This window comes from Urocampus carinirostris, chromosome 2 (genome assembly GCF_059441175.1).
Source record: "Urocampus carinirostris isolate Australia breed hairy pipefish chromosome 2, RoL_Ucar_1.0, whole genome shotgun sequence".
Taxonomy (NCBI): Eukaryota; Metazoa; Chordata; class Actinopteri; order Syngnathiformes; family Syngnathidae; genus Urocampus; species Urocampus carinirostris.
Window position 1 is genome coordinate 40,619,750 of NC_142350.1, and position 27,459 is coordinate 40,647,208.

Sequence of the window (27,459 nt, forward strand, 5' to 3'; positions counted from 1 at the left end):
AACGTTGCAAACCCGTGTTTCTGGCACCTTGAGTAAAAATAGTGTGATAATTAGATAATCATTTCATGCCTTTTCAAACGAATTTTGATCACCTGGTGATCTAATGGTAAAACACAAAGATTTGGGCCAGTAACGGTCATTGATTGATCAAGTATTGCTCAACAAGAGTTGCTATTAGTTAAATCTCTTTTTTTTTTCATTAAATACCATATTTTCTGCACTGTAAGTCACACCTAAAATAACCCAAATTGCCCAGAAATTTTAAAGCGAGGCTTACAACCTGGTGCGCCTTATATACCGGAAAATACGATGGCTAAAATTGGAAAAGCAAAGCTAAAATAAAAAAATAAATAAATACTGCTTACGGTAACTGCTCTGCCGTTAAGACACCTATAGGTGTCCCTCTTCTGGATAACTTGTTAATTGTTTGTTACTAATAGGAAACAAGATAAGAGCAGAACTATGACAGCAAGTCAACGTTCATTGCAAATCCTTGTTTGTCGTCGATTTGGACAATATTGTCCCTAAGTATAAAAAGTATTGAGATTACTTGACTGAAGGTTTTTGTTTACGGTAACATTTTGTATAAAATGATGTACTCTTGTTTGAATTGTTGTAAAATTATACTGCATACGGTAACTGTTCTGCCTTTGGGAAACACAGAGTGGTCTTCGAGTGCCCTCTTTGTGGATAACATGCTAATTCTTTGTTGCAAAACTTAATATTAGTGGTGAAACCAGATGTCATAATAATAAGTTATGAACTATGAAAAGATTGTTATTTAATTTTATTAATTTATCTTCTGTGCAGCCCTAAATCCTGTTATTTTAATTCCATGTGCATTATAATCCAGTCCACAGAGAGAGAGAGAGAGAGAGAGAGAGAGAGAGAGTCTCCATACTGGTTAGTCTGTATGGTAATAAATATTAGTTTTCTATTTAATATTAAGAGGTGGCAGCAGCGTAGTTAGCATGTCCGCGGCACAGTTCTGAGGTCATGGGTTCAAATCCAGCTACCAGCCTTCCTGTGCGGAGTTTGCATGTTATCCCCGTGCTTGTGTGGGTTTCCTCCAGGAACTCTGGTTTCCTTCCACATTCCAAAAACATGCGTGTCAGGTTAATTAGCCAGTCCAAATTGTCCCTAGATGTGAATAAGCGAGTGAATTGTGTGCCCTGCGCCTGGCTGGAAACCAGTAAAGGATGTCCCCTGGCCCCTGCCCGAATATAGCTAGGATTGGCTCCATCCCCCCCACGACCCTACTAAAGATAATCGGTGCAAATAATGGATGGAGGTGCTTAATAATACGCAATGTCCCTTTAACCTTTAAAAACCATTGAACAGTTCTTCATGTACAAAGAATGTTTGAAAGGTTTCCTTAGCCTTTGTATCATTGTTCAAAATGGGAACGATCATACAATACAAAATGTCATTTGAAAGCATTCAATAGTTTGTGCAAATAATTTCAAACTCCCAGCACGTACTCGGATCAGCCGTGGCATCATCGACCTAATTTTTCCAATCACGGCTTGCTAGCGTGTCCTAGAATTAAAAATCAGACGCTGGTGCAGTTTGTGGAAGGCGGCGCGTCGGCCTTGCTGCGGATCTCTTTGATCTCGTTGAAGGGAACGTCTTCGGGTCCGATCTGGCACTTGAAGACCTGCTTGTAAGCCTTGCGGAAGTTTTCCGACAGGAAGGCGTAGATGACGGGGTTGACGGAGGAGTTGCTGTAGGCCAGGCAGTGTGCGGCGATCCGCAGCAAAAAGGAAGCCTGATTGAGAGGGAAATGCCCGAACTCCACCCACAGGTGAACGACGTGATGGGGGAGCCACGAGAGGCAGAAGACAACCACCACCACCAGCACCGTCTGAGCCGTCTGAGAACCAACACATGCAAATACAAGAACATCAAATTTTGTTTATTGGTTTGCCCTGCACAACTAAGGTACCAGAGGTGGGCCGCGAGGGCCTGCAAGGCCTTCTCTGCTAACCTAAAAAAAACATCTGAATCATGAGATGTTAACTATATTTTGTCCATCAATACAAATTGCCTATCAGCTTTCACATAATGTTGCCGATATCATTTATAATTTTCTTGTTATATATAAAACAAAAGACAAAAGATTAAAAATTGCTTACATTTTTTGTGAAGTACTTGTAAGTGCCTGAAATTGTTGCCATGTTTCAAGTCTGCTCTTTGCTGGCTTTTTCATGGAAACAACTTCCTGCAACTAATATACTTATACTTTTTACGATTCACCTGTGCTCTAAAAAGCATGTCTTGAAAAATGCAAACGTAGGATTAACATTCGCATATATATGTGTGACACTGAAAATACATGTATCAAACCCAACTTTCATCTTTTAATGGTACTAGAGAGATTGTAAAACGGCTTTGGAAGTCCTCAGAAAGTGCTTGTAATTGGGCTTGAAAACGGGAAACCCAGATATAGTAAAATCCAATATATCTGCTAAAATAATCAATAATAATATATAATAATAATAATATATCTTCTTAAATAATGAAATGAGTAACCTGTCTTACCTCCTGAGCCACAGTCACCAGAAATAAGATTTTTTTTAAATAAAAACATGAAACTAGTGCCAGGAATTATTTTTCAAATACCTATTAGGGATTTCTGAATGAAAAAAAAAATTGTGCATTGGCTCAAAAAAGGTTGAAAAAAAACTCATTTATCAGATATTACATTGTTAAGCTCATTTTGGGTATTTTTTCCTGATCTTGGTAGAAACAATTTCTTAAAATCTTAAAATTATATTCACGTTGGTCCATAGGATAATTAATCTTAATGATTTTTCAAATTGTTTCTGAGAAACAAAATGAATAATCTTAAAATAAAAAGTTTTTTTTAACTTTGCGTCAATTTCTGTCAGAATTTATTTTGCAGGGCAAGATTGTAGTGAATCTGTCCGAAAATGTGTTCGCTTTGAATTAGAGGTAAGATCTTGGACCGGGGCCCGACCCGAACCTGGAATTCAGGCATGGTTAAGGGCTGAAAATGTCAGTCACAAAGTTGGGCTTCTTTCGCAGTTATTTTATTACTTTTTTTTTCCTTTTCTTGGAGGGTCAACAAACATTGCACTTACTTTTACTCAAGTAATTATTTAGATGAAGAAATGCTTGCCAAATTCAGTTTATCAGTTATTTCAAAATCACTAAATCCAAAGAATTTTTCATCCTCTGTGTTGGGGTAAAAGACACGTGGCTTCCTCCTTCTACCTCCCTCACATCAGATGTCATGTCTGCTTCTTGCCAATAGCTTAAAAGCTTTTCAAACTTTCTTTTTGCCTTTTGGCTAAATATTTTACTATTTGCAGCTTGTAATCTGCAGAATTTGATTTTCCTTTCAGTGCCATTTTGTTCACTTTTGTATGCTGCACATCGCCAAGATGCGCACTTCAGCGCCAAACTGTTCATTAAGGCGCTGCACTTGCAGTGCACACTTGATTTAAGGGACCGAAACGCACAGTTTGGCGCTGAAGTGCGCACCGCCGGAGTAAAGCTTCGCTTTTCTTTTGGCGGCAAATTAAAGCTTTGGGTTTATTTCGGGCTCACTTATCAAATCAAGTTACCGTAAATTCCGGACTATAAGCCGCTACTTTTTTCCCAAATGTTCAGCCCTGCGGCTTATTCAGTGAAGCGGCTAATTTATGGAAATTTTCTAACGGCCACCAGCGGCGCTGGAGTATAAAAGGTAAGATTAGGACCAGTAGAATATGTGCGCCAAGAAAGACTGCAGTCTTTAGGTTTTAGCATATATTTTCTGTAAAGTTAAGGTACGTTCCGATACTGAGGTATATGCCTTTGATGGCGATAGTTATCAGAGGGAAGTTGTAAACGATCTACCGTTAAATTCACATTTACGGGATGCTTTTTCTTCTCAGGTATGTTTGATACAGTGCGAGCGTGATCCTACTAGCGTGTTGGTACCTATCAAAGGCACGGTTTGGGATGAAAGTTATATTGTTATCATTAAAGCTTTGAAAACTCTCTCGGTGTACCGTCTTTCTTCGTAAATATGTGTAACCATGTATAATATGTATTTGCAACTGGATATTTTTGTAAGGTATTTATTTTAGAGATTTATTCTGTTATGTGTTCTACGAACGAATCAAAAATAAGGGGCGGAGCAAACGCGGGCTGATGGGAAATGTGGTAGAGCTGAGTTACCGGTAGATCTGTCTGTTGTCACAGCGGACAATAGTGGATATATATTTTTTCCCACCCTTAACTTTGGAAATATACATTTTGTTTCCTTGAATTACTTTCAACGGGACCCGAAATGTTCAAGTCTGCATCATACGTTAATTACGGGCATCATTTTCCATTTGTGATGTCACTGTATTTCAGAATTTGTGTTACAACTGTGAAACTCACAGCCTGGCTTGGGTTAAACTTGTGAATGTGTCGCAAGCTGTACAGCAGGTGCACGCGGCTTATACTTGGGTGCGGCTTGTGTAAGTACAAAAGTGGCAAATCATTCCAAAAATAGTGGGTGCAGCTTATAATCAGATGCGCTTTGTAGTTTGGAATTTACGGTAATCCGTTGGCTTTGGGCTGTTTCGGGTTTTATACCCACGGTCCAGTCGGACTACATTTTTTTTAGGGCAGATATTACCGTTAATTTGAATCGACACTGTGTTATATTTGACACTATAGATGTATTGCTGTATTTTTAGAGCAAGTCAAAACAAGAGCTACAAAGAAAAACTAAGATTGAAAACTACCGAGACTCAAAGTGAGCAAACCGCACCATTTTCTTCTAATTTTCTTTACGCAAGACACCTTTCTAATGACAAAATTAAAGCACTTTTTAGGGACTTTCAAAGCCAATTTTCCAATTATCTAGTACCAGTAAAAGGATAACTCCAATGTGAATTATATATTTTGCCACAAATAAATCAGTGATTTTTGCATAATTTTTTATCTTTTGTGTGCATTTTAGGTCAATCGGGAATACATTTGTTTTTGAGAAAAATCTTTCTCCCATATAGGCAATGGTTTTCAAGCATACTTGTTGAGAGACATGACAACAATTTTAAACATTAAAGAGCACTTCACCCAAAATTCAAGGGCTTTTCACTCCTTGAAAACACAACATTGAAATTCAAGCATTTTTAAGAATTTCAAGCACACGTACAAACCAAGGTTATTGTTTCTTGGGGGTACCCTCAGCGGTAAGATGGCGGACAATCATGTCAAGTCAAGTCATGTTTATTTGTATAGCCCTTCATCACAAGGAGTCTCTAAGGGCTGCACAGACTACAGATTATTGCAAACCACAGACTATTATTACACCATCCCCAATCTAAAACCTACATAAGGGCGAGGTAAACTCAAAAACCTCAAGATGAGGAAAATGAAGAAACCTTGAGAAGGGACCGCACATCAGGTAATCCCCCTTCCAGGATGACCTTGGAGCAACGGATGTTGCAATAACAAATAATACCTAGATATTGTCATTCATAAGCTATAGAATAGAAGTGTGTTGTAACCATAGATTTAGAGTTGTTTATGCAATTTTTAATTGATTAGCACGTTTTTACGAGAGTGCATGGATTTTTGATCTTTTTTTTTTTTTTTTACATAACATAAGGCTAACCTACAGGGCGCTGACATAATTGTACGCCATCTTGCTGCAACAGGTACCCAAAATTTAAATAAAAGGGAGAGAAGGTGCCGCTTGGTCACTCTGAATCAGACCCTAGCTTTGGCGGCCCCTAGGTAAATTGAGTTTGAGACTCCTGCTCTAGGCAATGCAATTTCTTGGAATTGGAAAGTGATCCTTTACTGCCAAGTCCTCCAGGTTGACATGTTTGAAACCGTTTTCTTTGACAACTTTTACAAATAAACATCGTTGCTATTTTTATCTAATACCAAAAAAGCACTGGTAAGGCTCTGGAGAGATATCCAAACAAACAATAAGAGCAAGAACTCAAGCTCATAAGAGGTTTAACATAACTAAGCAAAGCAAGTTTGCAAACAGAACTAAAACAGAGTTCTTGTGGGAAGAGTGGAGGAATGTGAAACAGCAGAATATGCTTTATGCGGCCTCTTTTTATTAAGCAGATCAGTGGTCTAGCCTAGCTGGCAAAGTTTTAGAGTCGTGGGTGACATTGGGTTAAAGAAATTGGCAAAAGGGGCAGGATTGAATGAAAGGCACATCTTTTATTAAACATACTGAAAAATAGAGGTAAGATCGGGGATAAAATATCCAGCCCGACCAGACCCAGCCCAAGGGTATGCAGTAAAAGCCCAAACTTGCCCGACCAATTATCTTAATATGAGGGACCGAGCCCAAAGAAAACCCGAATTATCAATTTTTTTTTGTGAGTACTCAGGTGGAGAAAGGGTGATATGGGTCCGTCGCCCCGCTGAACGCCTGCTTCTCCATGTCCGACAGTAAAGGTGAGCGCACACACCGACGAAAGCGCATGCTGCATTGCGCTAATCATCCACAGAGAAAAATAAAAACAGAACAAATTACGGGTGCATAATTTAAAGAAGGTCAGAGAGGAGCCCACCCGGGATGAACTCGACATCATGATTGACATGCTGGGCTTTGGCCTAAGACAGACCTGGGCACTCCGGTCCTGGAGGGCCGCACGTTCTGCCAGATTTTGAAGTTTGCTCTTCTTTAACTCAGGTGATACAAATTATAACCTCGTTAGCAAGCTAGCAAGTGCTCGTTAACGATACTGGTGATTGGAATCACCTGTATTGGATCAGAGAAACCTCAAAAATCATGCAGAACATGCGGCCCTCCAGGACCGGAGTGCCCAGGTCTGGCCTAAGAGCTTACCTCAACGGCGGATCATTAAATAAAAAGGCCAAAAAACAATCAGGCACAGTGCTTGGTCAGTGGAAACATTTATCCATGTATGTACCTCTGTCCATTTTTAAAGGAAGGCAAAAACATATTAATTAAATCAAGTAAACCCTGTAAACCAAGAAAAGGCTCATTTGCAACAGTACAACAGTATGTAAATAAAATATTGTGTCGATTTTGTGAAGTACATTCAGTGGCCAACTGCAAAATCTGTGACAAATGATTTACGACCGTTTAAACAAACTAGTTCAACAACTGACGTTTGCCTTTTTTTGTAACATTTTAAACAACTGACGTTTGTTTTTTGGACTGCCTGCATGTAATTTCAAATATGTTTTTCCAGGCAAAGTCTATTTCATAGCGAATTACAGTATACGCATATAAAAGTAAAAACCATTTTGGCATGACTGTTACTTTAATTTTACCAAGACGAGCCGGACTCCGTTTCGTTCAACTGTCCGACCTGATCTCTATGGCAAGCGTTCGTGTGTCACTGAGCTACCGCCCTGATACTCAATGTCTGCTTTGCAAACGTTTCAAGTATTCTTTATATTTGCCGTATCCAGGCTGAAATGCTCCATAACTACGTACTTGATTTTGACGCCGCCATTTCTGTAAGTTATGGTACATCCAGGGACGCTATTGCACATAGGTGACTTTCAGCAGAGACTATATTCATGTAGAGATGCCTCGTTTTTGGAGAAATGTGTGTGGCAAAAATAGTCCACAATAGAATTAATGGTTGACGAAGTCTATTCAAGTTTTTTTTGTCGGCAGCATTGACTGCAGCCTTAACCTGTACACGGCTGTAGCCGTTTTCACGAGATCGGAGTCATCGCTGTTTGGAGCACAAATATGTGCTGGCATTCTAAACGACGCGTGATTAGAGCAAAACACTACTTTGTGTTTTTAGAGAGGCATCCATTTTGGCACTTTTAATTATGCTTTTTCGAAAAAAGACAAAACTATATATCCCTTAATTGGGATGGCACCATCAGAAAAAAAACCTTTTTTTAAAGTTCAGAAATGTGATCTTAGAAAGGAAATGTCAAAGGTGTAAAAAAGAAAGGTTACCTGTGTTCTGTCCAGCCAACTCCCAATTACTATATGAAGAAATGTTTAAAAAATGCTAGAAATACGTTGAAAAAAAATGAATGTACTGTATTTGGAGTTGGGCATTTTAAAAGGACGTGTTTAAATATAACCTAAAAGGTATAAACTAGCCCTGCGATTGGCTGGCAACCAGTTCAGGGTGTCCCCTGCCCGATGTTTGCTGGGATGGGCTCCAGCACCCCCGCGACCCTACTGAAGGATAAGCGGTGCAGCTGATGAGATGAGATGAGGTATAAACTATAACTATAAGAATGTTAGTCAGGCAGCTGCAATTTGTCATTTATTTGAAAATAAGAAGCAGCCGTTTCAACGATCTACATTGCATATGCATATTACATATACTGTAACATCTCTTCTCATCTGAACTAGCCACAACTAGTTTTAATCCAGAACTAGCTGTTTCGATGGGGTTCAAGATGAAGTACACTTGCAAAAGTTTTATTTTCCAAAAAGGTTTTTACCGGCCAAATCTCATCCCAAAGGGCTCTGAAATGAAACAACAAATCATGTTATGCAATGACTGCTAAGTTTAGTCGACACTCAAAATAGGGGGAGAAAACTGGCAAGTAGAACAGGGGAGGCCGAACCTCTAATAAGAAATTCCAACCTGTTCTAAAGGCCCCTTTCTTTTTCTTAATTCTCCTAGGTTACAAAAGAAGATCTTCCCTAACGGGGTATGGATATCAAAGAACAGAAACATGATTGGCCAACAGTGACAATAATGTTAACAGTGCGTAACAGTCAAAACAAAAACGACACTGGGCAACAATAGTCGAAATACCAAACGAAAGAAATTTACGGCGGTTCAGATTAACACATCCGACAGGCACAATCCAGCCCGCAGAACGTATGTCTGACATTGTCTGTCCTATGCAATCACGTAACCATGTGTGCAATATTAAAAAGAGAAAAAAACTTACCAATTGAAATACGATAAAAAATAGTTGATACGTTTAAAGTTTAGTAGACACTCAAAATAAGGAATAAAGACATCAATGGATTTTGAACTTGCAATGAGACCAGGAAAGTGAGCCCAAACCAGGGATAAGAAATTCTAAACAGAGCTCTTTCTTTTTAATAAATCACCTAGGTTATATAAGCAGATCCTCCATAAAGGGTGTGAGCATCAAAGAACCGCAACATGATTTGCCGATAGTTAAGATGATATGAAGCATTCACAATAGTCAATAACCAAAAACGACAATGCGCATTTATAGTCAAAATGACAAACTTGAGACGTGCTTTTTTTGGGACATACTCAGAGATGTATGGCAGGTCGGATTAACTCATCCAACAGGCACAATCTGGCCCGCAGAGCATACGTCTGACATTGACATGCAATTCCCTTCCCATGTCTGCCATATTAAAAACGGACAAAATTGAAATACAATCAAATCTAGTTGATATGTTTAAAGTTTAGTAGACATTCAAAATAAGGAAAGAAAAAGATCAATTGATTATAAACTTGCAAGGAAACCAGGGGAGTGAGCCCAGACCTCAGATAAGAAATTCTAAACTGTTCTAAAGGCCGCTTCCCTGAGCGCTTCTTTTCATGAAATCTCCTAGGTTATAAAAGCAGGTGTGGAATTCAAAGAACAGCAACATGATTGGCCCAGAGTTACAATGGGGGTAAACAATTGTCATGATTACCGATGGGAATCACCTGTGCCCGCTCGTTAGGCGCCAACTGCCTCGGACACTGATTTGGCTCCCTGTTCCTATTTATACCCATTCCTATCTGTCTCCTTTTGTCAGTCCGTCTGCAAACCTCAGTTTACACTAGGCAAGCCTTTTCCGACCCTGACTCCCACCTGTTTTTGCTCCCGTCTGTCCCCCGGCTTCGACCCGTTTTTGATCCTGACCACGTCTACTATACCGTCCCGGCTTTCGACCTCCTTTGTGCTCAACCACGTCTACTCTCCTTTCCTGGCTTAAGACTCACTTCCGACCCCGACCACATTTTTGCTCTCCTGTCCTGGCTACTGACCCGTTTTTTTTGTTCCCGACCCCGCCATCGCTCGCCACGGAAGATCCACTTCTGCGTTCGAAGCGACCTGCTCCCGCGTCCAGCAATCCCCGGATCGTGGGCGCAACCCTTTCCCTTTCTTCTAACAAAACGTGTGAGAAACCTAACGCAAGTGGGTCCTGTCTCCGTTCTGGTCCTGACAACAATGGATAATAGTCAAAATAACGAGCTGGCATCCTATGCCATCTTCTGTGACCAAACCAGACCGTGTTTCTTCTCATTTTTTGCCCAGTCTTTTCACAAGGTTTTTTGATTTTTTGGGTACCTATAGCAACAAGATGGCAGACAATCATGTTAGGTAAAATAACAACGAATTTCTCAACATACGAGTATTCTAAAAAGTGTAAATTTATACGATACTTTATGTATTTTGGTTTTCCAGAAATTATTTATCCGATTGTGTGTTTCTTCATTTGAAATAAGCACCCTAAGACTGATTAAGCAAAATAGGAGGTTTCTGGTTTGAGTCAATATCGTCCCAATATTCTTTTCGAACCGCAACACTCGAACACCCACAGTTTGAGGAAGTTAAAATCAATGCTTTGTTTAAGCAGCCTCATAAAATTTTCAAAGCTTTACCAACCCCTTGCAGAGGTAGAAAGCACAGATGTGTGCAAGAACTTCATTCATCAAATGAAGACGCTGCACCAACACTATGGAGTGGATTTTGTTCATTGGCCGCCATATTCCCCCTTTTAATTATGGGCAAAAGACTGATTGTTTTCTCCTGAGAATATTTCAATTCATATTACAAATAGTAATATACATTTTTACATTAACAACCAGCAAGTGCGTGGTGTCATTATGTTGTTCCCAAGAGCTTTTTAAAACAACAAATAAAAGAGAAGAAAATGAAACATGAAGACAAATGTTATCACTAAATGTGGAAACAATACAAACATCTGCTTTATGAATAAAATATTGCTTGAATTAATGTTTTTCTAGCCATTGGGGAGGCAGATTTGTGTTTGAGTAACATGATGCTTTGATTCGTTTGTAGGATTTTTTTTTCATGCATATATTTTTCAGATGTCACAACCAAAACAGAGTTAGGACCCAGATGCGTAACGTTAACCACAAGTTTATTGAGAGAAAGAGGAAAGGCAGCGCCCGCGATCCGGTGCTCGCTGAACGCGGGAGGCAAGCCGCTCACAGGTCTATAGCCGGCACAGGAGAGCAAAAACATGGTCGGGATCAAAAACGGGTCGTAAGCCGGGACGTGAGAGCAAACGTGTTCGGGGTCAAAAACAGGTATTGGCTCGAGACAAACGGGGAAATCGGGAACGGACAGGTAGAAAAACAGGTGCAAAAAGCGGGACTGACAGGAGTCAGAGTCAATTTGCTTGCCTTGTAGAAACAGAAGTTCGCTGATGGACTGACAACAGGCGAGTGAGAGGTCTAGAGGACTGAGCTTAAAAAAGGACGAGGAACCAATCAGGTAGCCCGCAGCGGTTGGCGCCAAACAAGCGGGCACAGGTGATACTAATCAGTCATCATGACATCAGATTACTTTATTTATTTGTGTAAGACGCGCATTTTTTTACCCAAAAAATAACTAAAAGTTTTGGCGCACGTTATACACGGGGATTTTCTGCACAGATTTTCAGTCGAAAATATCGCTGACCACAACTACAGATGAAACGGGAATTGAATCCAGGTTGGGAAAGCTAGGGCACCAAAATCCTAACCAGTAGACCACCATTAATGATGCAGGTGACATAAAAAAAAGCATTAGACTTTCTCTCATTAGCACACATTTTCTTTTCCTATTTTTACGACGCCATTCGTCACTGTTACCGTAAAAATAGTGACATGATGGGATGAAATCTGATACCTTTTCATGTGTCATGCTCATTACTAGCTGTCCAGTGGTTAGGATTTGGTGTGCTCGCCACCATGATCTGGATTCGATTCCGAAACAAATTTTAAATGGAGAAAAAGTAAAACAATTTATAAATTTTAATGAAAAATAGAGGTGTGTGTTAACATAAAGAAATACGGTACATCAAGTGTACAACTTTTCATGCAGGTCGTTGTATTAGCAGCATTTAGATTTAAATGATAATTATAATAGATGTAAAAAAAAATCTGGTTTGTAAGAACAGAGCTGAGGGGATCCTGCCACGGCTGTTGCTTTCTTGATTCAAGAGTCCTCGCTCGAGGAGGGTTGCTACCATTATTGTTTCGCCTGCAACAGTGTGCTGCAGATGGCTGTGTTGCCTACTGGCAACGAAAGTATGAAGCTACCTCTGCCAGGTTCTTGCAGCAACACAGTTCGGTTGATTGCTTATTGTGATATAGTAAGGAAGGGAGTGCCGGGTGCTTGATTGAGAGTGCGTTGTAGTTAAATGACTTGGCTGACGATAGGTGTGTTGATCGCGAGCCTTTCTGGAAGTGTTTCTAAGGATAGGTCTATAGTAATCAAGACTTGGTTTTGTCTGTTTTATTCTACTGGTCTGCTGTGGTAAGATCAGTGTCTGTTCGACTGATCCATCTGTTCAAACAGCCATACTGTGACCTCCATGTCATTTATCAGGTTTAACCCTTTTGAGTATGCTGTGGCCATGTTCGCTACTCATTCGCTGACCATTTGAATGTACTGTAATGGCATTTTCACCTGGATGTTGTTCGAATATCCAAACAGTGTAGATTAATGGATCTTACCCAAAGAATAAATTGTGTATTTTTGTGCCTGTTGTTATATATATGCCATGTTTTTAAGTAGTCAACCAAATGCGCGCCACTAGTGAGGCCTTCTTGATACCAGAAATGGTTATAGCACATATTTACTGGCTCTTCCCACTCAGTTTCGTATTTGAGGTCTGTATAACAGAGTGTAAATGGTGTTCTTAAAATAGATGATGGTAGTGGTCCCTGGTAAGGCTTTTTGCTCAGTCAGCGCTATCATATTCGATATTGTGTATCTTGTATTGGTATGTGTGAATGGCTTGTTTAGTATTCTAGAGTGCCCAAAGCAACAGGTTCTCCTCTGATCATTTTAAACAACCTCAAAAGGGATGAGTTGACAAAAATATGAGGAACCCAAGATAGCAGCCATGTTTGACTGTCGTAGCTTCTGAAAATAATCGGGGCAGCAAACCGATGAGACTCTCTGTATTTACATTCAATGAATAATTGACTAATCATACGAATATTGCAGATACTTGAATTATTTAAGGCCATGTAAATGCACACAGAAATCCAAATATCCTCTGATTCAGATTGCGAATGGTTAAAAGAAGCCAGTTTGGCTAGTCCATTCATATTAGGATTACTCCTTCACATGTACCGATTTGATAAGTCCGACTCCTTGTCTGCATTGCTGCGCATGTTCACCTTCTTGTTCTTCTGGGTTTTTTTCATGGGTTATCTACAAATTCTGATCTCAATTTATCGATGCACATAAACATAGCCTTTGGCTGTAGGGACAGCGCTTACGGTCATGCATTTTCAAGTATTGCCTTGCATAGAATGACATCAGCTAGCGGTCAAATCCGATTTGTGGTAGTTATGGTTAAGACTGGAGATGAGCAGCCCTAACCAAAGAGGTTGGCTGAGCACCCTGTTATTCACACTGTACACCTCAAAAAAAACGAACTGTTTCCAAACCCATCCCAAAACCACAATTGTGAAGTTCACTGACGACACCCCCTTGATCGGACTCGTCTCTGATGATGATAAGGCGGCATGCAGGAAGGAGGTGGAGACACCTACAATGCGTTGTTTGAAAAATGAACTAATAATGAACACAATGAAATCCAAACAAGTCATACTCGATTTTCGGAAGGGCAAGCACAGACGCAGATCCACTCATCATAAATAAAGAGTGAGTAGAGAGAGTTCTCTCCTTCAAACTCCTTACGATCTCTCCTAGACTGCCAACACCATGGGTTTGGTGGGGAAGGCCCAGCAAAGACTTCACTTCCTTGGAGTGCCCAGAAAGAACAAATTAGAATGGAAGCTGCTGGTGTCCTTCTACAAAGTCACAGTGGAGAGCATTCTCGCTGTGTGGTATGCTGGGAGCATGACAGCAGACAGCGCAAACTCCAGATTCATTGACAAAGCCCAGAAATTCATTGGCTGCTCACTGCACAGTTTGAAGACATTGTCGACGTTACTACAGCAGAGCCACTGGCGCTACTATGGATTACTTTAGGCGCCTTGAGTGACTCAACGACGACGACGACAGCAGAGCCATAATATAAAGGACTCTTCTCAACACAAACACCTCTTTGAACTGTTGCTCTTATAGTAGGGGCTAATAGTCCCTTAAAACGAGGACTAACAGGCTAAGAGTCAGTCCACACTATACAATCGCACAAAACTGTGAAAAATGTGTATCTTGCTAGATGGGAATTTTCGTTCCTGCTAAATATTATTGCCATTTTTTTCAATTACTACAACTTGGGCAAGTCTCCAAGCACTACTTTTTAAAAAAAATTGGACTATTTATCCAGACATTTATTTATCTTATTTTTCTCCTTTAAGTCTTTTCTATATGTTTATCCTGGAATGCCAAGTGTAATCTTGTTCCAAACACTGTTTACTATGTAATCAATGGCAATAAAGACAATTCCATTCAAATTGGATATGAAACTTCTTTCAGCATGTGGTTTCAATGAAATTCTCCCAAGTTGGACTTCATGTGCTTTGTGACATTTGAGACTGCAAAGTATATATCCTGACACACTCTGCACGAGCTAAAAATAGGATTTATAAACACAGGCCATGTGTCTCTGCGCCTGTCTTAAGTTATATCATGTCACCGTGTGTCTTATTCTTACCCAATGTCTTAGCTCCACCAGCCTCTCGTGCTTACCCCAAGAGTATAGGTAGCTTGCCATTTGCTTAATGCCTGTGTCAGGTAGGGGTGGGTGGATCAATTCAATATATCAATATTATTGAGACTAAGAAGGTACTTCATCATATTGTGCTTGGATCACTATTTTGATCTTCTACCAATGTCCTCAAATCTTCTCTACGCTGGTAGCACACACCCATCTTTCTCTTCCGGTCCCCTCTGCTGCACTCTGAGTCTATGCCTGAGTAGGTGACTGACAGGCACAATTTTAGCCACCTGGCCACAGGCTGGCCTGCAGTATTGTGCCTAAAAGCCAGAGAGGGGAGCGACGGGACAGTGACCAAGCTGCCAGACCTAGACTCTGCACCCCTACCAGAAGCTAAAAATGACATCAGCAAACAGGAAACTCAGCGTGATGCAGACTTTCAATGTGATCCGCTGCAGTGGCAACACCACAAATTTACATGAATACATATGAAGTTCACCCTACAGGGAGCGACAAAGCTTTAACCACAAATGTGAATATGTTCTATATATGTTCTTGAACAAAAACTTGTTAATCTGTTGATACGATGGCAACAGAACCAAAAGTGCTTCTTCCAGGGAGCATAATACCATCCTTGGGATGAGATACAATTTAAACTTTCTTTGCATTACTGGTATTATTTTCAAAATATTGAGCAAAATATTTGCGTTGTCTTGTTAACATTGTTTTACAGTTTTGGTATTTTTGTTACATTGCTTTTTTGTGGTTTGACTCTTGAATTTTGTTCTGAAACAGCTGGAATCGGAATTATTATTGTATTTGTATTTATAATTTTTATATACTTAAATAGAAAACCTTAAAAAAACTGTGCGCATAAGATAGTTGTGCTTTATCGTAATTATAACTCTTGGCGGAGGGGTTTATTTATTCAATGATCATGACACATCACATTACTGACCTAAAACACTATAAGCAACAAAAACTTGATAGCGTTTGAGTCATAGTCATATGGACATAAAGAAGAGTGAAGTAAGTGTGGGCAATATTAAGATTTTTGGTATCGATCCAAGTAAATACATAGTACTATCAAGCGATACAGAGTCGATACCGATACCTTTTGCCTGGAAATTCAATGTTCATTGAATAACTCAACCCTTCCCCCTTGAGTTAGTTTATAATTACAATATACAAAGCACAACATTTTTAGGCATCAAAATGTTTCATTTTAATATTAAATAACTGAAAAATTTAATAGTATGAACATAATTGAAATATTCTCATTACAATGGTTTCAGAACAAAAGCCAAGAGTCAAACTAAAAAAAGCAGCAATGCAATGAAAATATAAATACTGTATAGCAATGTAATCTATAGAACCTTCCTCTGCACAATATTTTGAAAATAAAGTCATTAATGCAGATACTTTGCCAACTGACTCTCATTGGCTCTGTTGCCATAGTGAGAATGGATTTACAGGTTTTTGTTCAGGAACAGCAACATGTTTACATTTTGGTTGCTGCACATTGCTTTCTGCAGGGTAAACTTTTTTTCATGTGTTTATTTGAGTTTATAGCAGACCACTTTACGATAGAGAGGGCACCTGGCATTGTCCTTTTTTGTAATAAAAAACCAAATCCACACCGTGTTGCGCTTCGTGTTTGTTGTTAATTTTTAGCTCCTGGTTAGGGGTGTAGGCACAGATTTAGTGTTCTCTTTTGCCTGTCAGACAGGATGCAACAGCAGGCCAGGTAAGCAAAGGTGCTAAAAAGTAGCCGGTCAGATACACACTCAGGCATACACTTAAAGCGGGGGTCAGTAACCCACGGCTCAGGAGCCGCATCCGGCTCTTAAGGGCTGCCGAGTCTCTCCCTGACGCCTAAAAAAAAAAAAAAAATTGAAAAAAATTGGGGAGGAAATGTATTTTTCTTTTAATATGTTTTCAGTAGGAGGAGACAAAAACTTGTAATATTTTCAACTCTTGTAAAAAATTGTAGAATAAACACAGGATTACATTTCACCTACTTTGGTACATTTTTCCTGTGCTTGTTTTCCTTTCTCTCTTGTTTCCTATTGCGTCTTATCCATGCACTGACTTGTTTAACACTTGCACAGATATTAAGCTTGAATTGTTCTAATTTGATTGTATTTAGCATTTCAAAGGCTGCTGTTTTATCTTTAGGAATGCATGACATAAAAATTGTATCACTTCATTGTATTTCCTTTATTTTATCAAAGCAATAAAATTGTAATTCATCAATACTGTAATGAAGTTAAACTTGAGGAGGTATCCTACAAGAGGGTAGCCACATGGTACATCATTCTCCACAGGATGTGATGCACCCAACTGAGTCATTCTGATAGTAGGCTAATATAGCTAGTATAGATACAAGAGGATGTGTTGCATTCATCATACGGCTTTTATTTTTTTGTGGCTCCAGAAATGTTCGTTTTTTTGCTTTTTTTATCCAGTATGGCTCTTTCAACATTTCGGGTTGCCCACCCCTGACTTAGAGAGTGGTTGAAGATAAGAGAGTTAAGGGCTGCTCTTTCTACGCTTTGCGGAAGCATATTGAGGACCACAGTATCGATCCCAGGACAATAGTATCGATCCGACCCGTGTTGATAATATCGATATTTGGATCCATCCACACACCACTACAGAAACCTAATCTCTCTGTTCAATTTACATTTTGAAAGTACTAGATGTGAGCGTCTAACATAAATTTGCTGAGCAAACAGCCTTTCACAGCAATGCTGAGAATTACCTTGCTCCGTCCTGCTGTTACTATTAAGTCAAGACAAATCTGACTGTAACAACTACAGCATACAAGCTTATCAAAACATTTGTAAATAATCCGATTAAACGGAGATGTAGCTTGACACTCGAGCAACATTTCTATACCATATATGAAGTATTTCTAACAGCTATAGACCACCAATTAAGGATCGCTGATACCCAGCTTCTAAACATGTCAGTCAACAGGTTGCTCCCAAGGACATGCCTAGCCATAGCCTGAGCTAAAAATATCTCACCGGTTCAAGGGACATTGTGATTTTCTCAGGATGGTGTGGAAGTGATAATTGGAAAATGTCAGCATTCCAGTCATACATCGCAAGTGGTTGAATGTGTTGACTTAAATACGTAGCTGTTGCTCACTCCTCAGTTTTTATCATTGAACAGTTGTGCTGATGATGTAACCAAGAGAACAGATGTTATTTCATGTTATTCTATATTGAGCATGCCAATTAAAAAATGACACATTGTAGAAGAAATCCAATTCAACATGATTGCTATAACTATGATTGACATGTAGTAATAAATGGGTAAAGAGAAATAGAGTCCACACCAAGATAAATCTACAAGGCTGGGATTTGGGGTAAGAAATAGAATAATCGATATCGAATGAAATTTCCTTTCTATAATACTACTGTATATTGACTCATCAAATTATGATTTGATATTTGTTGTCTAGCTATTCATTCATTTATAAGCACAGTATGTATTATTTAGCACCTCTGGCGGTGAAATCTTATTTTTTTTCATTAAATTACTATACTGATTTAAATAATAATTCAAAAAAGTGTTAAGTATTATATATACGGGCATTTTTTTAAATACTCGTAGGCTGAGAAAAAAGCATTAATTTTTTACAGTGGTGGGCCATTATGGCCTACAAGGTCTCCTATGCTGGCCTAAAAAAACATTTTTCTTATTTATTTTGCCTTCCCTCATGGACACGCGCCTGGCTATTAATGCCTACAGTTGTCGGGAATTTGTTGACCTGGGACTGAGGCTGGATTTGAACTTTTTTGATGATTACAATTACTACACCCACGAAATAACAGGGGATATTGGGAGGACCCTGGGATCTCCAGTTGCCGAACCACCAAGAAAGCAACAAAGACAGCGGAAGGAGCGAAAGCAGAAGCGAGGCTGCCATTCAGGCCTGGATGCTGGGCTTAGAAAGCTACCGCACAGACTGCCCCTCCCGAGCATCTTCCTGACCATCGCCATATCCATCACCCACAAAATGGATGAATTGGAGATACGTGTCGCCACAAAACAGTTTGTCCGGGAACGTCATTGTCATCACAGAAACGTGGTTTCACCCCCGAACTCAAATGCTGCATTCCAGCTAGTGGATCACACGTTACATTGCCGGGACTGTACCAATGAGCAAAACAAAAGGGATTGGGACCAAGTGTTTGCGTGTATAAAGAGTGGTGTAATACCAGGAGGATTGTTGACTTTCTTTGCTCTCCCTATATAGAAGCTCTAGCTGTATCTTGTAGACCTCTTCTATCTCCCGGGAGAAATTAAAAGTGGTCCTCTTGACAGCTGTTTAATTTCCTCTGGATTCTATCACTAGCACAGGGCTACATTTCCTGCTTGCTGCTTGCACACCCAGGCAGTGCTTTTATCAGCCCCGGCAACTTGATTTAGGCATGCTTAAAGACTGTCTCCTAAGTTTGTTCGATATGTGGATTGCGTAACTAATGGAAATAAACTTTGGACGATGTGTATGGTAATATGAAAGCTACACACAGAGCTGGTCCTATCCCTCAGCTGATGGATCCGACTATTCTTGCATTCGTCCAAAGTATAAGCCTTTAAGGTGAAGGACAAAGCCAATGACAAAGAACATTCTGACATGGCCTAAGGGCACTCTCTCTCAACTGCAGGACTGTTTTAACAAACGTGCTGGGAGGTTTTTGAAAGTCATGACCTGCAGGTAAACACTGATCCTGTTTTATCTTACATCAAAACAAGCATGGAAAATGTCACAAAAATCAAAGGAATCAGGGTCTTTCCTTACCAAAACCCGTTGATGATTAGCGAACTTCGAGCTCTCATCAGACAAACGTAACACCACCTACACGTCAGACAAGGCATTAGGGATACCAAGGTGGCCTATGCGATGAGGATTTAGGAACACTTTGCCGCAAATGTGTCCAGGACTAGAAATGATCACAAACATCAGTGGCCACAAACTGGTGATTGTTGAGGCTGATGATTCACTGGCAGAGGATTTAAAAATGTATTTGCTTGTTTTGATGTTGGCAAGCCGCCAGCAGCCGCACAACAGCCATTAGGAGCCACAAGCTGCAAACTATTACTTCAGGAGCATGAAGTGAGACGTATGCTTAGAACTGCAAATTCCAGGAAGGCAGGTGGCCCAGATGGAGAACTATGGAGGGGGCTGAAGAACTGCGCAGACCAGCTGGCTTGGGTCTTCGTCAACATCTTTTACCGGTCCCTGTCACAATCTACACTTCCTCCCTGCCTCAAGAACTCCAACAGCTTCCCCTTCCCTAAAAAGTCATCAATGGTCAGCCTTAATGACTACAGGCCGGTCACACGTATTCCTGCTGTCATGACGTGCTTTGAGAGGTTGGTGTTCCAGCACATCAAAGGTTCCTCACTCCCCACGTTAGTTTGACTACAGGACAAACTGCTCAATTGATGATGCGATGTACACCGCTTTTGTTGCTGAGCTGAGCCATTTTGAAAAACGCAGGAGATATGGCAGAATGCTCTTCCTGGACTTCACCGCTGCATTCAACATCATCGTCCCAGAGATCCTGTTAAAGAAACACTCCCAACTGGGGCTCTCCTTCTCCATCTGCAGCTGTTTTATGGATTTTCTCGCCATTCTCCCACAGGCTATAAAACTCAGCCTACACGACTCTTCCAACCTGGCGCACCGATTTCCCCCAAGGTTGTGTTCTGAGCCCTCTACTGTTCACCCTGTATACCTCGGAGTGTTTAATAACCCACTCAACAAACACAATTGCGAAGTTCCTTGACAACACATCAGCTGCTCTCTGCACAGTATAGAGGATATTGCCTCCTTTCGATATCGTGGCAGAGCCATTAACATTCTAAATGATAATTCTCACCCTGGCCACCACCTCTTTGAGCGGTTGCCCTCTGGTAGGCACTACAGATCCCACAAAACTAGAACAAACACGCTCAAAGACAGCTTCTTCCCCAAGGCCATCACAACCCTAAAGGAACACACAAAATGTGAAAACACATCTTATTTGTTTTTTTCCCTTTTTGTTGTTGTTGTTAAATAAAACTGTGAAAATATATAGTTTTTGCATAAAACTGTGAAAATATGTAACTTGTGCCTTTTTGGGGGCTTTTTAATTGTTGCTGCTAAATGTTATTGCACTTCTTTCCATTGCACTATTGTTACGATGCACTATTCTTATCATTACACTATTTTTATAACGCAGGCCAATTTTCTGAGCACTACATTATAATTATTGTTTGCCTATTTATCCTGATAGTCTTTTATCATTTTTCTCTACTACCCTGGAGTGACGCTTCTAACCTTGTTGCAAACAGTGTTTCGCAAAGTTGATATCAATCATAATAAAGACAATTCAGTTAAACTTTTCTGTCATCTTCCAAATATTGCTTTTCCCCTTTTCCAGATGTTTCATCTCATCCCATCTCATTAGCTGCACCGCTTATCCTCAGTAGGGTCGCAGTGGTGCTGGAGCCCATCCCAGCCATCTTTGGGCAGTGGGCAGGGGACACCCTGAACTGGTTGCCAGCCAATCGCAGGGCACACAGAGACAGACAACTCGCTCGCTCATTCACACCTAGGGACAATTTGGACCGGCCAATCCAACTTATATGCATGTTTTTGGAATGTGGGAGGAAACCGGAGTGCCTTGAGGAAACCCATGCAAGCACGGGGAGAACATACAAACTTCGCACAGTAGGTCCAGTAGCTGGATTTGAACCCACACAGGAGGTTCCCAAGACCTTAGAACTGTAACACACACGCGCTAACCACTGCGCCCTTTTCCAGATGTGTGCTTTCATATTTAAGCATCTAACCACATTTTAGCCATTAGTTGTTGCCCGGCTCAGAAATCTAGGCCTTTACAATCATACATATTAAGAAATTTACTGTGAGCCGGATAAAAAATTCCAACAAGCCAGATCTGGCCCGGGGGCTGTGTTTTTGACATATGTGACTGAAAGGTAGCTGAAATAACTGTCCGCCATCTAGCTGCTACAGGTAGCCAGAAAAACCCAAAAACTTTACAAAAAGCTTGGCAAAAAAAAAGAAAAGGAAAATGGTGCAGTTTGGTCACTTTGAGTCTCAGTAGTTTATAGTATTCCTTGTGATTGTTTTAGGTCAAATAACAAACACTGTCCCTTTAAAATAAATAATGATCCACTGCGTTATTAAATTATCGGATTTTCTGGATTATCAGGCGCACCTAAAAACACAAAACTTCTCACAAATTCAAAAGTGGGCCCTATGCGTCTTATAGGCTGGAAAATAAGATACATAAAATAGAAAATGCATCATGAATTGCTTTTACACACATATACCATTCATGAATTTATTCAATTAATTTTAGTAATACCATAGTTTCATAGTAATTATGCTCTATGAAATCTTATTTTTATAATAGTGTGGTGTTTGATGCATACGCCTTATAGTCCGGTGCGCCTTGTATATGAAAAATCTATCTTGTAAAAATACTGTTTTAGATGGTGCGCCATATACTCCATAAAATACAGTAATGTTCCATGAAAGTAATATTAAATCATCATGCCATGCTTACACTAGCAATGTGTGTCATGATTACCGTAAATTCCGGACAATAAGACGCTACTTTTTTCCCAAACTTTCAACCCTGCGGCTTATTCAGTGATGCGGCCAATTTATGTAATTTTTCTAACGGCCGCCAGCGGCACTCGAGTACAAGAGGTAAGATTTAGACTGCAACTTTTTAGTTTGTGCACAAACTAATTTAGCGTAGACATATCCTCATCATGCAAATTTCAAAGAGAAAGGCACATTACGCAACTTTCATGCTAAACGCAATCGAGCAGTCCGATATAGAAGGAAACAGAGCTACCGCACGTTAACTTTACTTTGCGTGCGTGATGCTAGCGTGTTATCGAATGAGGGAGCGTGAGATGACGTCTATATGACAAAGTCTCCTTCCCACTCTGAGGGAAGACGACTTTGATGACCTCAAGTATAAGGAGGAAGATAAGGACGGTTATCCGTGCTTGTTACAAGTACGGTATGTTTTCTTAACGGAGCTGTTTACTGTGTTGCGAGCGTGTTGCTAGTAGCGTTTTGCTACCCTTCACAGGCACGGCTTAGGATGAAAGTTATAATATTATTATTAAAAGCTTTGAAAACTCTCTCGGTGTACCATCTTTCTTTGTAAATATGTGTAACCGTGTATAATATGTATTTGCAACTGTATATTTTTGTAATGTATTTATTTTAGAAACTTATTCTGATATGTTTTGTACGAGCAAATGAGAAAGAAGGGGCGGGGCAAACGCGGGCTGACGGGAAGTGGAGTAAAGGTGAGACGTGTTTGTGGATTACTTTCAACAGGCACCTGGACTCTGCAGGTCTGCATTAAATTTTAAATACCGGGATCATTTTCCATTCATTTTGCCGGCTGTGTTTTTTGGACTGTATCGGGTATGGGTTAATTTTTTGTTTGTATTGCGTTTTTTCAATGTGGGCGCATGCGGCCAATACAGGTGCGGCTTGTGTATGTACAAAAATGGTTTTCCTCCCGAAATGTGATGGGTGCGGCTTATAATCAGGTGAGCTCTATAGTCCGGAATTTACGGTACTCATTGCACTCACCTGTGCCGCTTGTTTGGCGCCAGCTGCTGCCGGTTCCCCCTCCTATTTGAGCTCAGTACTTTCACTCGCCCTTTGTCAGTCCGTCAGCGATCCTCTGTTTTCACAAGGCAAGCATTTTGGACTCTGACTCCCGTCGGTCCCGTTTTGTCATCTGTTTTCCACTTGTCCGTTCCTGATTTCCCCGTTTGTCTCCTGCTACGACCCGTTTTTTGACCCCGACCACTTTTGATCATCCCGTCCCGGCTAACGACCCGTTTTTGACCCCGACCACGTTCTGATCTCCTGTCCCGGCTAACGACCTGTTTTTACGTCTAACTACGCTAAAATCTCCCGCTCCGGAAGATCCACTTCCGCATTCAGAACACGCTCCGATCCCGCGAGCGGCTTGCTTCCCGCGTCCAGCAAGCACCGGATCGCTGGCGCTGCCTTTCCTCTATATTTTAATAAACTTGTGAGTAACGTTACGCATCTGGGTCCTACTTCTGTTCTGGTCATGACAATGTGCATAAATAACGTTTGATTCCAACCCCCCCAAAAAATCAGTGTGTGCATTTCATGTTCTAATGCTGTACAGGACAGTCTCATTTGTTCTCAACCTTAAAATGTTGATTATAGTAGGGAGTTATTTTGAAATTACCTTTTTCTTTGATGCCTCAGACTTTTTGGACATATTTCTCAGCTTTTTGTGCAGATGCTTTAAAACCTGCAAGCAGGTAACATCATTGAGATAAATCCATGGTGACAATCATAAATGCATACCTGTCAACTTATATGTTTCCCCTGTATTTTATACATTTTTTGATCGTTTTAAAGTATATCCGCAATTTTGTAGGTTCAATTCTTTAACAATACATTTGAAAAACTCATTCTTTTTGTTAGACTGATCTTGTCTTGCCCATTTCCGGATTGTCTAGGTTACTGGCAGCAGATGACAACATCATTGTAGATTGTAAACGTTCTTGCTGTATACTAACAGATCCTGGAACACAATTACTTTTCTCAGTAACGAGTACTGTAACGCGTTATTAATAAAGCTTACTCTACTGTTGTTAAAATATGGTGCGTTACTCCGCTACTTTTTAAAAGCAGATCACGGATCATAATGATTTCCTTCTTCGCTCTTGAAGTAGCATATGACCCCCAATGCGCCAGCAACACAACGCTTGTCTCAACATTTTAAAAGGGTGGGCGTGTTTATATGTAGGTACTTAATACAACTAAATACAGTTATGGTGGTGTTGTTTCAAGCACAGACTACGAGGTCATTTAATTTCTCCCTACTTACATTGTGATAGTCTCTCTACCGCACGGACTAGCATCCAAGCCATATCCACTACTATAAATAAAATACTGAAATCAGGGGTCAGTTTATATGAATATATTTGGTTGTGTCATCAGTAGCGCAGGGTCGGCAGCGAGTTGGTAGGGAGCATGGCTTATACAGAAACAACAAAATCAATGGGGAAAACGTGAGGACTGTAAAAAAAAAGTGCAGAATTTTGTTCTTTTTAGTTGTAATATTATTTAATTCCAGGAGAGAAAGGAAAGTATTTGGAGAGTACTGAAAAATGAAGATCTTTAACTGGTTTAAAGCATAGAAACAAAATGGATATGGAGTGTCTCGGCTGTGTTGGATTGCAAACTCTCAAGGTTGCACAAGCCAAGAAATATAAAGGGTACACTGCTTTACAGGTTGTACGTGTTTTCTACTATTTTGAAGCAGATTTAGGGGGTCAGCCTCGTTGCGAATAAATACGGTAATTTGTAACTAGATAGTTACTTTCAGAGTAACGCTCTACTTTTTGGTGTCAGTAATCAGAGGGGAACGCAATTACTCTTTAAATGAAGTAACAAGTAACTGTAACTAAGTCCCTCCTTTTTTTCACCCAGTAACCTGACTAACACTGTCTAGATCAGGGGTGTCAAGCTCATTTTAACTCGAGGGCCACACATTGGACAAACATTCTCTCAGGGGCCGGATTAGTAGATTAGAGAGAAATAAAGAGAAAGAGAAAGAAACGAGAGAAAGAGAGGGAGAGAAAAAGAGAGAGGGTAGGACAAAAAAAGAGAGAAAAAGAGAGAAAAAAAAAGAAAAAAAGGAGAGAAAAGAGAGAGATGAGAAACAAAAGAGATTAAAAAGAGAACTAATGAGAGAGGGGGAAAGAAAGAGAAAGAAAGAAATTCAAAGATAAATACAAAGAGAGAAACCGAGGAGAGAAAAGAGAAGGAGAGAAAGAGAGAAAGGGAGAAAGAGAGAAGGGGAAAGCAAGAGAGAGAAAGAGAGAGAAAAGGGAAAAGGGAAGAGAGAGCAAAAGAAGGTAAAATGACAGAGAGAGAAAGAGACAAGGAGGAACAAAGAAGGAGAAAAAGAGACACAGAGAGTGAGAGAAAAAGGGTGGAAGAGAGAGAGAGAGAGAGAGAGAGAGAGAGAGAGAGAGAGAGAGAGAGAGAGAGAGAGAGAGAGAGAGAGAGAGAGAGAGAGAGAGAGAGAGAGAGAGAGAGAGAAGGAAATACAAGTAAAGCGTCTTTCTAAGAGGCACCTGGCTTTAGGAACATCAAGAGGACATATATCCACCTGCAGCTCATTTTTCTCTTGCGCTTCTCTGAGCATTGTCTCAATCCCTTAGTTCGGCGGGCCGCCTGTTTGACACCCCTGGTCTAGATCAAGAATTTATTTTTTAAATAAAATAAACTTGTTTTACACATATTATCTTTGTTTTCATTCTATAGAGTCTGTCTTACTGTGACTTACGTGCTGTATTGTCATTGAAGGATTTTTATAAGGTTTATAATAAGGGGAATTGCAATCATTAATAAGGGTAACAATTGTCTTAGGTTGACAGGTATGTAAATGGAAAATGACAAACGGGAATTTGCTTACCTTGGAATAGCAAAAAGAGATGAGCAGCAGGGGCAAAACATAACCAAAAACAAATGTGCAAACCACATAGACTTTCTTCTGGTTTTGATCCGGCCACACTTCCCAGCAAAACGTCAGATTGTCTCCCCCGTGAAAAATGTTCTGATAATGCATAATTGGCGCTGCCATGACCAAGGAGAGAATCCAAATAACAACCACACCGATAAAAGCGTGTTTTGCCACCCTTATAACGGAACTCTTTCTGGAGTGCACGATGGCAACGTACCGGTCCACGGACATAGCCGAGAGCGTAAAAATGCTCACCAGCATGGACACCGTGAAGAAATAATGGATAAATTTACAAATAAACGCACCTAGCACCCACGAAGGCATTATGTACACTGTGGACTGGAAGGGCACGCAAAAAAGCAGATAGAACAAGTCTGCGATGCTCAAATTAAGGATGAAAATGTTGGTGGTGCTGCGCGGTTTTCCAGGTTTGCTTTGCGCCAGCACGGTAATCACCAGACTGTTTCCCAGTACGCCCAGTACGAAAATGAGGCAAAAAACCACCAACGTGATCAGGTTATCCGTGCCGATCACGAATAAAAGTTTGTCTTCCTCTGTCGCGTTCGGAGTCCACAAATCCTCCATGATCCACAACGAGTCAGTGAAATTCATCATTTGATTGAGAACTTGCCGGAGGAATCGATCTTGAGGTGTTTCTGCGCCTCCAATTTTGTGCGTCACGAGAGATCCGACAAAAAAAGGAGTCGTAAAGATTAATTAAGTTGTAGAAATCCAAAGATGGGCATTTTGAGTTGCATTTTGACATTGGATTGTTGCAGAAAATGTTGGAGAATCGTCAAAATGTGAGTCGAGCACCAAACGCCAGCGAAGCGCACGCGACCGACCACTCTGGGTTTCTTTAAGAGCGCCTGCACTTTTCCCACCCTCATGATATACCAGGGGAGGGTCTGAGTTTCTACGTCATTAATTAGGATTCGGGTTTTTTTTGCATAGAAGTCGTGGATTCCCGTCATCAGCCTGTTTTTGGTGGTTTCCAACATATTGCCCCCTAAGAACACCCGAGTAGCCCACAGACAGCTTCTGAAAATAGCTCACCAGTGGGTCATTGTGAGTTCCAGGGAAATTTGATTTCTGCATGATTTAGTG

General features: G+C 40.4%; 1 protein-coding gene across 2 annotated transcripts; it reads right to left on the bottom strand.

Moving 5' to 3' along the window:
• Window positions 1-27,188, bottom strand: galr1a (galanin receptor 1a). Of its 2 annotated transcripts, XM_088326500.1 has the most exons (3): window positions 26,305-27,188; window positions 24,061-24,126; window positions 1-1,873 (listed from the first exon to the last, which is right to left on the bottom strand). In XM_088326500.1, the coding sequence occupies exons 1-3, from the start codon at window positions 26,965-26,967 to the stop codon at window positions 1,553-1,555; spliced, it is 1,050 nt and encodes a 349-aa protein (XP_088182626.1). In that variant the 5' UTR covers window positions 26,968-27,188; the 3' UTR covers window positions 1-1,552. The 2 variants fall into 2 exon arrangements, with proteins under 2 accessions (XP_088182626.1, XP_088182627.1); XM_088326501.1 differs by lacking the exon at window positions 24,061-24,126.
• Between the last annotated feature and the right edge of the window lie 271 nt (window positions 27,189-27,459).